Source organism: Camponotus floridanus, unplaced genomic scaffold, assembly GCF_003227725.1.
Source record: "Camponotus floridanus strain SB8 unplaced genomic scaffold, Cflo_v7.5 scaffold4, whole genome shotgun sequence".
NCBI lineage: Eukaryota > Metazoa > Arthropoda > Insecta > Hymenoptera > Formicidae > Camponotus > Camponotus floridanus.
The window spans coordinates 92,980-108,525 of NW_020229547.1; the positions used below are offsets into that span (position 1 = coordinate 92,980).

Below are 15,546 nucleotides of genomic sequence, written 5' to 3' on the forward strand. Positions count from 1 at the left end.
CTCACGCAAATTGACAAACGTCACTTTTGTTTGAACGTGCACTTTGAGATTTTGTACACCATATGCAAGAAGGAGAAACATACTTACCAGAGGGCCAACTGGTAATGGTGGACCGCAAGATTCGGTTGTGATGTGTCTTTGAGGAAATTAGCAAAGTTGTAATGCATCTTGGCATTGTAGGGCAGAGACCGCAACCCCGCTCTGAAACAAGATGATTTGAGGTCAGACGGGACCATCCTCTCTCTCTCGACCCCGATACGACCGTGTCACCGTCGTCAACCCGTATCTACGTTAGTTATGTTTTGCAGTCCCATACATAGCCAATCGGCGCCTAGTGTCTGCATCAAGTTCGTGAATGTATACAACACTGGCACTATGCCAGCCTTCTTGTTTAAGCCGGAACTAAGCCCTCGCCATATATGTCCACAATATCTTCGCGTGACAAAATCGTTTTTGTCGTAATCGCGAGACTCAAATTGCATGCAACGATTCTTTATATTTCCCATTACTGCGAAAAGTTTATTTAAAGTTACATGCATGCTTTGTAACGTTACTATTGATCGATCAGAGGATTTCTCAAACAAATTAATTGAAGTTAATAAAACGTGTAACATGTAAAATAATCTTTGATCACGTACTTGATTAAAGTTTCTCTAGACGTCCAATCGTTATTCCGAAGAACCGTTCTGAAACAACCTAGAACAAGCAGGAAAACTACGCCTGTAGTGATCCAGCTTCTTCGTCGCGGCACAGCAGTCCAGCTCACTTGCATACCGTAGACGATCAAAATAATCCATCCAACGCTGTAAAATTACGTAAAAAATTCATATCATTCGTTATAATAATCATTGTGATTAAGTGTGTTATAATTTATAAGGCTTTGTTTTTTAGTGAAATTACCTCGGCGTATATAAAACTCGTTCCGCGACGACGAAACCCACGGTGACGAAAAGATTGGACGCAGGTAGGAACGGCAATACCAGGAACATCCAACCAAGAACAAGAGGCGGATGCCTCTGTTGCTAAAAATAAAAAAAAAGAGATATGACGTATCATTGAAAACATTCGCTGACAAATGCAAGGTTAAAATCCTTGTTCAATTTAGCTCTTCTGAATCGAGATCTCTTCGAGAGCAAACTACTCTGCGTAAGTTGCATCATGCTGAGTGAATGTACTCGATTAAAGTTTATGTTACACTACGAGTTTATACTGCTTTTACACATGAAACTCGCCATACTCATGAAATTATGTTTAAATTGTGCGCTCGCAAGTTTTAAATGTATAAACGGATAACGATTCAGAACGCAACATTCCGATTTGATACATTTTTATTCATAAAAGATTCTAAAAGATAAATTCTAAAATACCGAAAAATATACTTTCGCAAAAAAATGTAGATGTAAATAAATTAAAATGAAATGGCGGGGAGGGGGGGGGTTAAAACGAAATCCTGTGTAATGCTTTCAAACAACATTTAAACGTGTATACCCACATTTGCGAGGAAACAGAATGTTTTTACAATTGCTAGGAAGAGTATAAAGTCCAAAGACAAACGATAACAAGTAGCAGTTTTTATCGAGAAGTGAAGAAAGAAATGATGAAAATTTCAGTGATCTTATCGTTTCTCTTGTGCTGGAGCTTTGTATCGTCTAATCTGCATCATGAAAAATCAAATGACAAAGGTGTGGGTGAATCAAATTATATAAACGATGGAAGTGATCTGACTCTTGCAGGAAAGGAATATTCGGATGAAGCGTCCAGTGGAAAAGATTGGGGAGGAGACTTAAATTTTTTAAATCATAAGGTATGTTTGACTCTCTAATTATTAATAGAAACGCAATAAATAATAAATAATATTCTAAATAAATTAAATAATATTCTAGCCAAAAGTCATTTAAGAAATAATTTCAAAATTTAATTTTTTTCTGTGTGTTTCCAATATGTGTTGTAAGAGAAACAATCATAATATTATTTAAAACATCTTAAAACAGCTTTATATACAACTTTTACAGATATGTATATTAATGTACTTCGAATTTTAAAGCATTTATCTCATATAGATTTTAACGTAAAATTTCCGTTGCAGTTTCCTGTTTTTGCTTAAAATAATACATTATTGCGTAGCAAAAATCGCATTAATATTGTATCACTATGTATTTAAATATTGCATATGATAATAATTATAACACATGATATTTAATGAGAAATCAACTTTTAATTAAAAATTTCGTATTTCTATATGATTAAAATTATTCAATTTATAAATATACAGGATTTGGACAACACTGACAAAATACATCAAGCGGATAATAAATTTTTGCTCGATAAGTTAATTGATCAAGAATCGAACTTTTCTAAAACTTTAATACCAAAGAATAAATTATCCGATAATTCATTATTCGACAATATCAATGATATTTCTGAAATAAAAGAATCTGCATCCATCGATGAAAAAATAGAGAAAAATAATGATCGTGTCAAGAGAGATTTAAGAGCACCTACTTCAGAACTTTTATGGGCTAATTCTAATACCGGAGGTATATCCGAACATCTACTCAAATTAAACGACGGAAATAAAGTGTTAAAATCCGAAAAAGCAACTGTCGCTGAGGCTTTAAATGGTCCGGCTGCAATTAGTAAAATATTGGCTCGAGCGAAAGCAAAGGCAGCTAAAGCAGCGAAATACAAAAATCTTTACGATAACGACGATTTTAGCACGTGGCTGCTGTCTGAGTCGCCGTTCGATACGAATATTTTTAAATATCCTTTCAGATCATTACATAATACAAAAATAATAGACAAAAACCACGAAAATAACCACTTGGAGATTGAAAATGCGGATAATCAGTATGAATTTTCGATATCGCGATCGAAATCCAGATCAACGAATCACGATCACCGCGAGATAAAACATACGCAATCTGATTCTACAGTTGACATTGCAGATATCGATCGTTCTACAAAATTATTGCATAAATCAGAACATCAGAAGCATCCATCGTCTAAACTGCGGAGTACCTCGGACGAGAAGCACGGTCACGACACAAATGAAATGCTCCATAAACTTACAGTATCACGTCACACGCACGAACTGTCATCCTACGAAGATGAAGAGGATACTGGGTTACAACATACATCTTCACACGTATACGCACCGCATATGGACTTCCGTATAACAAAAGATCAGGAAGCAGGAAACAATATTCCAAAACGGAAGCATGCAAAATGGACACGTACGAATTATCCTAGAGCACAAGCATCTCATGCCTCTCACTCTGCAGAATCGTATGAATTCGAAACATCAGACGAGGAAGAAGGATATAGAAAAAAGTTTATATTTAAAACATTATTTGAACCTGGAGAAGAGGTTGAAAAAATTTATATTAAACCTTGGGAAGCAAATAAATTTTTAGAAAAGATAAATATTAATGAAGAAGACGAAACTAATTATGATAAATTTGCGGAATCTTTATTTCAATATGATTCATCGATTGATTCGTATAACGAAAAAGATATCAGAAATAGAAATAAACAGAATCTGAATGAAATTCAGCGTTCTATGGTCCATTCTACAACTGAAGCGCCATTCTCAGCTGAAACGAAGGAGGGAATTGAAAACAAACAATCAGGAAACATATTAATAACGAAAATTTTCACGGGCATGTCTACACAGAAACCTGTAAACATCAAACATTATTATTCAAGAGATCAGAGTAGTACTGCCAACAATGCAACATCATTTTCATCGAGTTTATCTGATGATTGGAAAGGAAACAAACGTATAAATAACGTGCTCGCATTGCCATCGATTAATGATGGATCGAAAACTGAGAACGAGTATAGTCTCTTAGGAAGGACGCACTCTACGATTGATAATGATGTGACATCAACGGAAATTAAAATGGATTTTAGTGGAACTAAAAGTCACCCGATCGGCTCATCATTAGTTCATTCATCGTTATCTCATTCAAAAACACATCTGGGAAATCAGAAAGTGCATCACAGCATCAATGGATATGAAAGCTCTACTGTCTCTTCGAAAACAAAGCACTTAGATCCAAAGACATTGATGGGAAGTCAAAATAAGAATCATAATTTAAAAGTAAATCAAGAAATTACCACTACTGCGACATCAATACCTTCAAAAACAATACCTTCAATTAACAAGCATCATTATAAAGCCGTATCATCAGATAAACAAATTTCAAATGAAGAAGTTTCGGATGAACAAAATTACATAAAAACCAGAAAAAAATATATGGATTTAAACGGAAAAGATATGGATTATGGAACGTCAATAGAAATTGTTGACATCGATGATTGTAATGCTAAACTATTGATACCAAAATTTCCGGTTCATAAACACGAAAAAGCACATACACTTTATGATATTAATTATGATTTCGATAGTCAAGAAATAGATGACGATGGAAAAATTGAATCTGCCGAAGATTTAAAGAGAATTGATTACGATAATTTAGAACAAGAAAAGAAATTTACTGATAATGTTAAAATATCAAAAGAATCGCAAATGATCACTTCTAACAAACATTTATCCTACGATCGACATAATCAATATGAAAAGAGTGACAAACATAATCAACACAATTATCATAGTCATAATAAACAAAATTGTCATAAGGATAACAATAAATATAATCTCCATAGAACCTATAATCAATATAAGCATCGTAATCAAGACAATAATCATAGTTTAAATCAACAAACTAATAACATGAAATCATCAACTGCATCAGATGCAACTGAATTTGATTGGAATAGATATACATATTTTATTCAAGAACAAAAGCAAGGAAATAATGAATCAAATGCATCACTTGAATCTTCTATTATCAAAGAAGGTAAAAAGCAAAATAACGTTAAACATGAAAAAATATTATTAAATGGAAAAGAAAAAAAATATGTTTCAGGAGAGGATAAACATCGTTACCTGAAAAAGCATACGAATCTGTCTGGCCCAGTTATGCATTCTATAGAAATTAATAAAATAACATCAACTAACGAAGAAAAAATAGAAAGTCAGACTGATATAAAAAATAGAAACAAAATTGTTGCACGTGTAAAAAATCTAATTTCTGATGGTTCGACGATCGATACTACATTACATACAGAACTTAGCAATAAAAAACCAACAAAAACAATAAATAACAATAAGAATTTTGCTCAGATCTCATGGGAATTAATGTCGTTAAAGAATCCTCACGCAAATGTTCAGAGAGAAACGGAACGTGTTTATGACACTTACGGAGGAAGCGAAAATATTGATATTAATACAAAGCAGACTGTAAAAGCGGCGCAATCTACTGAATCTAAAAGTAATCTTCAATCCACATCGTTAAAAATATCCGAATCAGATAATACTAAAAAAATTGTAGCTATACAGAAGGTATCAAATGAAAAAATATCTTCCAATGGCACGGAAAATGGTTACCAAGATTATAATGATAAGATATCCGATTCTTCAAAGTCTAAATTACAAACGAATACAATTCGCTATTCAAATAAAAAATTAAAAAGTGAAATCAATGCGAATGTGAAAACACTGATTAAAGCTTCGTCGAACGATGCGATGGATAAATCTCGATCTAATATACAAAATGCAATAGCTTCTTCTACAGCTTCTGCGAAATCACAAATTGGATCTTGGAATTATCAAAATAATAAGAAATATAATATAAATGCAAAAGCATCAGCGGATGCAACAATCTTTGTTGGTGTAAACAATAAACAAAAACCCACATTAGAAAACACATCAACATTTCCTAAATTGAAATCTGAAATAGAATCTGAAAAATATTCAAATGATTTGAAAAATAGTATTGCTATAAGTACTGCTAAATCTGGAATAATGTCAGGAACGGCTAATAATTCCTCTATCAAATCTAAATTAAAAATGGAGCAAACATCGAACTATTATAACAACGATCAGAGACATGCTAATGTAAAAACATTATCGACTGCAACATCCAATAATGTAAAAAATAAATGGTTGCTTCAAAATTTATCATCTTCCAAAATGTCCCATTTAAAAAGTCATTTAATAAATAATGAAGATAATCAAATAAATTCTATTTCAAAAGCATCAGCAAACCCAACGTTGCACAATATTATAAAAGATAAAAATCAATTTCATCTAAAAAAAGCATTGTCTTCGTCATCTGTTCCATCCTCGGAGAAATCACAAACGGAATATAAACATAATAATTTACAGAAGAACAGAATAAATGTTTCCCCTACAGAAGTGTCAATACAATCTACAATTTTCAATAATAGTGGCAATGGACATTGGCTTGATTTATCAATATTATCTTCTAAATGGTTAAAAGAAAAGCATATAAAAAATAAACATTATTCGGATAATATAAAAATAAGCCATAAAGACAATATCGACACAACAACAAAAATAGGAGAAACTGTTTCGAGTATTATTAGAAATTCGTATCAAGATAAAAATCCTCATCAGTATAAAAAACAAGAGTCAATAAATTCTTTATCATCGTCTTCTTCGTTCGGAAAATCACAAATATTAAATAAAAATGGAAAGGCGAGCATAATTTCTAACAATATTTTTGATATGAATGAGCATAATGTATTGCATACGTCATCATCATCACAAACTGCAAGTAAAAATAATTTAAATAATATACAAAAAAATGAACCAAAAACTGCTAATACTACAACATTAACAATATCGGCACTTATCAATGATAAATATAAACAGAAAGATAACATATTAAAAGCAAAGTGGCTTTCTGATCCAACAAATAGGAACAATATCAAGAAATTCGTTAATAATAATAGTATTGAAAAAGACGAAATTATTATACCAAAATTAAAAAATGCATCAAATGCAGTAACATCGGTAAAGACAGTAACTTCCACTGGCACTGAGAATGTAATAAAGGCATCATCAAGTAATTCAAAAACGAAATCGGGATTACATAAAGAATATGATTTAAATCAATTAAAAAAAGAAAAAATTATAACCAATGATTTAGCAGTATCAAAGATCTCAAATAATACTAAAAATAAATATAAAAATAAATGGCTAATAATGTCATCTTTAACTGATTCACATATTAGATCGAAAGAAGAAAAGAAGAATCATATGGACATCGTGGAAAATAATAAAAATTCAATAGATATTGCTTTATCAAAATCCTTTTCTTCCACTAACAGCAAACAATCACAAAATGATTTAGTAAAAGAGGCAACATTATCAGAAATCTCCAAAGAAGCACAAAAAAGACAAAATAATTTCAATATGTCAAAAGAAAAATTTAAAAATATTGCAAACCAAATAACAATGGAAACAATATCTAATAGCGCTAATAATGTATATCATAATGATTTACTAAAAGATAAGTCAGTTATTTCGAATGAAAAAATACAGACAAGCAATAAGATAAAAGATAAAAATGAAATTAGTGCTAATAATTCTGATATAAAAAGTAAGATTAATTCCAAGCGAGTGAAATACCCGAAAGGAGATAATAACATAGATAAATTATCAGTGGATTTAACAACTTTAAACAGTTTTAATAACGAGAATGGAAACAATGTATTAAAAGTGATATCAGATGACTTATATGCAGAGTTGTCGCAAAGAGATCAGCATAAATCAGATATTCTGTCGAATGTTAACAGAAAAGCCAATACTAATATCCAAGATAAGCATCAACATGGATTAATTTTTTCAATTGATACAGAAATTCAATCGATGATTGATCATAAATCAGATATTTTAAGGAAAAAGGAAGCCGTTAATTCAGAGACTCGTAATAATATTAATAAATGGAATACTACATTCCAAACAATATCATCATCTTCAGATGAAAAATCACAAAATAGAAAAGAAATTATTGTAAAAACAGTATTCCCAAAATCAACAGTCAATAATAAGAAAGACGCCTACGATTCAACGCAAGAAAAATCTGTATTTGATTCCACAAATATCGTAAAAATAGATAAACAATATCGTTTGCATAGCAATCACAAAGCAGATATGGCAAATACTGAAGGAGCAAGAGCAAAAGTATCAAACTCTCAACGTTTCATTGAACATTTTAAAAATGACGCAAAAGACAAGAAATCACAGCAAAATAAATTAAAACATCATAAAATAGTTATTTCAGATATCGAATTTTCAGAAGGAATAAACTCTAACAAAATGGAAAATATGCATCAAGAATTATTAAAGGATACAACGACATCTAACTCACGCAAAAAAGTGCAACACAAATATAGCGATATTGTAAAAGAAGGTTTAAAAGTTACTGGAAGAGCCGCAACGTCAGCACAGGCAAAGTCTCTCGAAATGTCAACACAGGCAAAGTCTCTCGAAAAAGTTGAGAGTAAATCTCAAGAGAAACTAATAAGAGATTCAGCGAAATCCAATTCATATGCGAAATCGCAAATAGAAAGTAAAAATGATTCAAGCGCTCGGAAAGAAGAACGCATTAATGCAAGTATAGAAACATTAACAAATTCCGCGATTTCTGATAATTTTGAAAATGTACGACAAGACAAGCTAAATAAGAATTTATTATCTGATTCAAAGCTCCACGATATGCATACGAGACATGAAAATAGGAGGAAAATATTGAAAAATAATCTTGATGCAATCGTATCGACAAAAGAAACAAGCTCCAACATTATTAAAGACAAATATCAAAATGGTGTAAAAAAAATATCTAAAGAAGAATCGTTATTCAATTCGTATGCAGAACGTGGATATGATTCAAATCTTCGAAAATCAACACAAGTGACATCTTCCAAGGATATAAAAGAATATGCAGGAAATAAAAACACTATTAATAATATAGGAAAAAGTTTAAAAGCTCACAATATCGTAACATCTGCAATATCTTCGAATAATGTCAAAAGCACTAATACACAAGACTCATCACATATATCATCATCATTCAACTTATACACTGCATCACAAATAGACAATATACATTCAAGAAATGCACAAAACGATAAAAAACGGATGTTTATGGTTACACAAGTACCGACATCGTTAGTAACTTCCATTAATAATCAAAATAAGCAAAAAGAAATATTACACATTGAAGATTCTAAAAATCAAAAGATAACGAAAGCCAAACAGAACAATAACAACTTTTTACGACAAATTTATAATGGTGAAGATGCTGCAGCATTAAGAGAAGCAATAAGCAATGCTAAATACGAACATCAAAATAATTTATTGAAAGCGACATCGTTAATTAATCCATTTGAAGACACACAAAACATGCAAAAAAATAAATCGAGAATTTATAAGAAACAACATTTAATTACTTCAGATTCCATGGCATCATCGGATTCCAATATCTCCGGTTATATAGATCGTACCAGCAAATATGACTCAGAAAAATTAACTGGAACATCAAGTAATTTTCATGCAAAGTCTAAAGCGCAAAATAAAAATCATACAGATATTCTAAAAAATAAACATATGGGTATTCTTAACAAAAACAAATCAGGACAAAAAATAATTTCCAATAAATTTAAAGACACAGAACAAAATAAATTGTCTCAAATGACATCGTCATCTAATTCATATACAGAAACAGAAATAAAAAATAACAATATAAAAAAAACTTTAGATGCTGCTCTAAAAACAATATCTTTTAATGATATAAAAAATGTTGATCCAAACAGTTTATTCAATTTATTAATTAATCCCCCGTCGAAGTTAACAGAAAATAAAAACATTTTCCAGAAAGATGTAATTATAAAAAATCTTTCGGAAACATTGTCGGACTTGTTTTCTAAAACACAAAGCGAGAGCGCGAATTCCAAAATCATAAAAGATGACTATGAAAACTCTGCAACGGTAAACACAATCATTAAAACAAAAAGCAGCAATTATCCTAATCAACAAGAAGATTTGTATAAAACGCGGTCCTTTTCAAGTAATGTTCCAGATAGCCAACATAACATTAAATCGATATCGTCAGGGAATTCTTACGTAACAATACCAACTACGAATGAAATTATTGTTGAAAACGGAAAAGTTAAAAAAGATGGAGAAATTATTTTTAACTTATCAACATTAGGAGGAATTAAAATGTACAATAAGATCAATAAAGAACACTTGAATAACTGGCCATCAGATACTTTTGCGAAAGAACACACAGATAAGGATAAGTTTAATGATTCGAAAATAACTGAGAAAGTTGCTATTCATTCAGAAATAGCAGCAGAAGCAACCACTAACAATATTGAAACCAAGCAACATGATATTCACCTAAAAGATCGAAGCAAATTAGAAGACAGTTGGAATACTGAGACAAAAATTCAGAATGCTCTTTCAGATGCTTCAGCCGACATGATTGCTTTAAAACAGATAAAGAATAAGAGTGAAGGAAAAAGTATTTTAGATAATAAACTGGCAACGCTATCATCTAATATTGCGCATGCAAAAACTCAAGTAATAGACAAAGAAAAGTATGGCATTATGGATACTTCAGACTCTTTTATCAATGCTGAAGAAGCACAACATTCGCTCACATCTGCAATGTCATCTGCGTCGGCATCAATCTCTAACAATATGAATATAAATCTTGACACGAAATATGATCAAATTAATAACAAAATGTCGACCACATCATTGATCACTTCAGTATCAAAGGATAATAAAGGAAGAAAAAAACATCTATCTTCTGCTCGAACATCTTTGCATTTGTCAGATAAAATAAACGGATGTGATAAAGACATCGAGACTAGAGAATTCATTAGTCAGGTTTCTAATTTGTACAAGGTAAATAAATCATGCATTTCTTTATCAATACTTAATAATTATTTTACATAATCAATTATTAAAGTTATATTGTGTAAAATAAATATTACATATATATGATTATTATTTAAAAAATATCAAATACAAAAAATGAATTTATATTAATATATTAATTTGTGTTTATTAGTAAAATTTTTAATTATTGTATTTTATATAGGTCTTAGACAAGAAACAGGACAGTGAGATTTTAGTGATGAAAAGGAATTCCAAAGGACCTGTTCAAACAGCGAGCTTAAAAAACAGTGTACCACCGCTTATTGCATATCGATTAATTCCACGAGAAGTATATGAAAAAATATGTACAATACTAACGAATAAGCAGATTTTTTGCACCGATTGTCCGCTTTCAAATAGTTAGAATAAGCAATCATATAATATACACATGATATACATTTATTATTGATCGATTAAAATTAATTTAATAATTCTATTTTCGTAATTTTTATACGACTGCTAAATAGACTGTTATTTTAATACAAAATATTTTATCATAAATATTATATACTTTATAAATTCTATACGTATTCTATAATATAACGATTCATTAATACAACGATTAAATATCACCAATAGATATTAGAGTTATAGCTCTGGTATGAAAACAGGCATAATATCATTATCATCAAGATTTATTACACAACAATTTATTTAATATAATTATCATGATTTATATTGCATTGTAAATAAACATCTAAATATCTATCCAAAAAAATAAGATTTTTTAAAAATATTATTCACTATACAATAAATTTTCTACATAAAAAAGATTTTATTTTCCTCTAAACAAATACTCTAAAAATAAAGTTTATATCAAAATAAGAAAAAAGTCTATATCTTTTTTTAAACAGTTACAAAATCTAACTGAGTTAAAGCATATTATATATATATATATATATATATATATATATATATATATATACACATAAAGAGCTGATGGTGGAATAAAGAGCAATCACATCTATAAAAAGATCTTTCTCTTCAGGGACAGTCGCGGAAACGTACAGATCGCTCTATACATAAAAGTACGGATGACCTCGTTTGTGAAAAAAAGTCTGTTTTCATTTCGAATTTATAAAGAGCTAGATAGTCTCTGGAATAGAAAAGCGACATTAAAAGATACCTTTTTGTAAAAATGGCAACCGACGAACAATATACTTTAAAGACATCATGAAACCAAAGATTCAATGATTATTATTGATGGATGATTCCAAGGATACGTTGAATAATAGATATAATTTAGAGATACACGCTTTTTTGGGCGTGCATGTGACTTACAATTAGAGTTTGTGTCATTTGGTTACTATACAAGTCTCTTTATGACCCTTGAGCTGAATGCAATTTCATCATCGTCGACTATGTCGGTCATGACCGACAGAAACTGGAAGCACGGAATACTACCTTTCTTGTTACACCAGGCTTACAGTCAAAATGTTTAATCGTGGAATGACATTACGTAGATGATAACCATTCATTTTATTTTATGTTCATAAATAATCAATAATGTCAGCGAATCTACGATATCGGCCACTTGAAAAGAATAATTTTTTCTTTCTTTACATTTCTCGATATATCAAATTAAAGTATAGGAAATGTAGGAATCTTAGATTTTTTCTCAAAATATAAGTTCTGAGAAAGAGAATTCGATTTATCTGTTGTTTGAATAAAAAAAAATTTAATGCATAATGATAATGTTTTTATAATAATATGTAATCTATTATTCGATGTTAGTCAATTATCAAATTTTCGCACACTCACCTCGAAATCCGTAAAGGCTTTGTACGTGAGAACCAGACAACCGCCGAAAAATATACAGGTGGCCAGATTTCTGGTATCCGTAAAAGATGTAACCAGAGGAACAGATCCCATTTGCCAATCATGCGAGAGTATAGCCGGACACAGGAGCAACCAACAATTCAACGATGCCAAGTAGCAAAAAGTCAACAATCTGAAAAAAAAAACAACAAATACGATTAAATATATACAGCTACATATATATATATATATAAAATGTAGCTATGACTGAAGTTATATTTAAATTCACAATAAAACGCAGATTGTATGTTAATAATATTCTTTTAATTCTGAGCTGATTCAATTGCCTTAAAAATCGTTACACTCAATTGGCAAACAGATTTTTGCCCTGATGCTTTTTTCCGAGAAAAATTGGCCGCTCGTTCGTTGCAACGAAGGCAACTTCTCACGATCGGTATTGTCCTCTTGGCACGAGCTGAAGTGCTCGGCCAATGGGGCTGAAGTGGTACCCTCCAGTTGCTGACATCGAGGTTCCATTTTCTCACTATCAGCATCTACCGATATAATCACCGATATAACGCTCTCCCCGGTATCTCCACGGCAAGCGTCTGTACGATCGTCGACGGGGATATTCTCGGTGTATCGTCGCGCTCCCTGGGACGGCTTACTCGGCAAGTCTATTGTCTCGCGAACAAGCCCACCCACACAACGTGCCACGTAACGCGCCGGTAAATATTCGCCCGTGTCATTGTGAGTGTTAATTCCGACGGCTCATGAGTCCCTCTAATTGTCCTCGGCGCCAGATGTGGCGATGTCACCCAGCATCGGCTCTATTCACCGAATAGTCGAAAAGTAAGCGAGTAGCACCGAGGTATAAGAGGTTCTAAGCTTACCCACTCAATAAATTATCTAGCTGATACAAGAGAGTTTAAATTTATCTACGTGTAGATAAGAGAAACATTACATAAATTACAATGGAAATACGATGGTGATTTATATTGCGATGTGTGCATAAATTACATCGCAATTCTTGTATCATTGCATGTTAAATAAATTTTCTCTAGTCGTAATTCTTGATAACGACTCACATGTATTTTGTAATACGACTTTTTAATGTATTCTAATAAAACACAGTTAAATAGTACATCAAAAAACGTACTGAGAAGTGCTAAAATTTAAATACAGAGTGGTTCTCTAATGGCTCCCTTGGCGCAAGCAAAATTTACATTCCGTACAGCAATTGTTTTAAATGTCTCACGATTTAACGACATTTATCCCTTTGTTATTTCATGCTCTTGAGCACGTATATTGTACTGCTACATGCTAATTAATATCCATCTCTTGGACAGTTGGGAAGTGAAAAACGCAATGTAGAGGTCAGAAAAAAAACCAAAAACAATAATGTATCTCGGCTCTGAACGGCCGTCCTCTTCCCGAATAATTTTTCTTGCCGTTGGCTATCTATATTTTCATTTCGTTGAAATGATTGATGAGAGTGCTTCACGAGCTCCCAAGACACGAGAATCGGAAGCTCGTAATGTAAGAATAAAAAATGATCTGGAATATCAAAATAATAATTTGTAACATATATCAAGCGCGGTGCACGTATTACGACGTGAAAATATTACAGAAACAAGTAGGATTTCCCTGAAAAAAAAAAAAAACGATAATGTGTATGTGTGTTTGCGTGGGAGGAAGTGACATATATCCACACATCTCTTTTTGTAAATTGTGGATATAACAAAGATTGCTATAAATCTGGAAATATCTAGAAATATCTAGAATATTCTCATATTTATGGACTATCATAAATTTGCCCAAATAAATGTGCGCGGAGATCGCAATTAATAATAAATTCGCGACTAATAAAAGATAAAGTCAAAAAACAGAAATACCTTGTTATTTTTGTTTGTCAAATAAAAAACATAAAAGAATAGTTATATTTTAGCAAAAAAAATATATATTCGTATATCTCAAAATTTTTAAATTATATTAAATTTCTTCTCTTTACAAATTTACATAAAATTTATTATCTTTCGCATTATTTATTGTTTATATACAAATATATTATGCATTAAATGGATTTTTTTTTATATTTAATGCAGGAGAATTAATCAATTGGTTCAATTAAGACTATTTCATCAAGACGGTTTGCGCTAGACACCGTTTCTTACTGGCCTTACGATCGTTTGTCAAGCCAACCAACTTCAGAAAAAGCTTTCTTTTGAAGCCGTCATTCACGTAGAAACGCGATGTCATTAGCTTTTAATCGTACCCTTCCATCAATTTACCCTCTCTTTCATTCAACCGTCCTCTTTTTCCTCTACACCTTCGTGATATGCGGGTATCGATCCTGTCGATGCTCATAAACGGTAAAGTTTTCCACCCGTATTTCAGCGACGTTAAGATATCGTCAGCTTCCAAATTACATGCATCATGTCAATTTGATAATAATAGATCTAAACTTATATTTTGGAAAGGAGAAAGTTGTACATGTATAGGAAGAAGAAAAAGAAAAAGGTAATATAAAGGTAACATAAAAGTGATGATTCACGGACTAAGAATATATTAGATGTATTTGTCATTCTTTGTTAACATTGGTTTAGAATGTGTCCGAATAAAAAAAATGACAATTTCAAACGAACGAAACGATTAATCATGTTTGAGAAATTCATGGAACCAGATGCAAAGGTGAAAACTTTAATCGACGCTCGCGTGATGGTTCTTCGCACCATCGTCCGTTCGTTTCGCCATCGTCGGCACGTAAGAACTTTGATCTCTCGTACATGCTTTTGAATTCAGATGAAAGCAATTTCCCTCGATTACCAGGCCGAGGTGCAAGATAGGCTACGATCGATTCGCACGTGTTCCTAAGCATTCACTTGGTGATTTCGAAGCGAGATTTATTGTATGCATAATCACGCAGCTTCTAAGCACGCGAACTGGCATCATTTTTCTATGTCAAA

At 31.6% G+C, this 15,546-nt stretch overlaps 2 protein-coding genes across 3 annotated transcripts in view; one reads left to right on the forward strand and one right to left on the reverse strand.

Moving 5' to 3' along the window:
- The window catches only part of LOC105257643 (transmembrane and TPR repeat-containing protein 1), a 126,313-nt gene that overhangs the window by 22,432 nt on the left and 88,335 nt on the right, over nucleotides 1-15,546 (reverse strand). For both annotated transcript variants that reach the window (XM_011268406.3, XM_025411383.1), the window contains exons 7-10: nucleotides 12,584-12,773; nucleotides 901-1,022; nucleotides 639-803; nucleotides 88-201 (exon numbers count right to left, since the gene is read on the reverse strand). In XM_011268406.3, coding sequence (XP_011266708.3) covers nucleotides 88-201; nucleotides 639-803; nucleotides 901-1,022; nucleotides 12,584-12,773 — 591 coding nt within the window. The remainder of the gene's footprint in view (nucleotides 1-87; nucleotides 202-638; nucleotides 804-900; nucleotides 1,023-12,583; nucleotides 12,774-15,546) is intronic.
- LOC105257636 lies at nucleotides 9,748-11,216 on the forward strand. The gene is made up of 2 exons (XM_011268393.3): nucleotides 9,748-10,789; nucleotides 10,986-11,216. Exons 1-2 carry the CDS (start codon nucleotides 10,097-10,099, stop codon nucleotides 11,184-11,186), a joined length of 894 nt encoding a protein of 297 aa, XP_011266695.2. The 5' UTR covers nucleotides 9,748-10,096; the 3' UTR covers nucleotides 11,187-11,216.

Excerpts from the sequence above, each read along its gene's own strand:
- LOC105257636 (XM_011268393.3), top strand. The coding sequence starts at position 10,097 with ATGTACAATAAGATCAATAAAGAACACTTGAATAACTGGCCATCAGAT. Across the intron at positions 10,790-10,985 it reads AGGTTTCTAATTTGTACAAG|GTCTTAGACAAGAAACAGGA; the intron begins GTAAATAAATCA and ends TATTTTATATAG.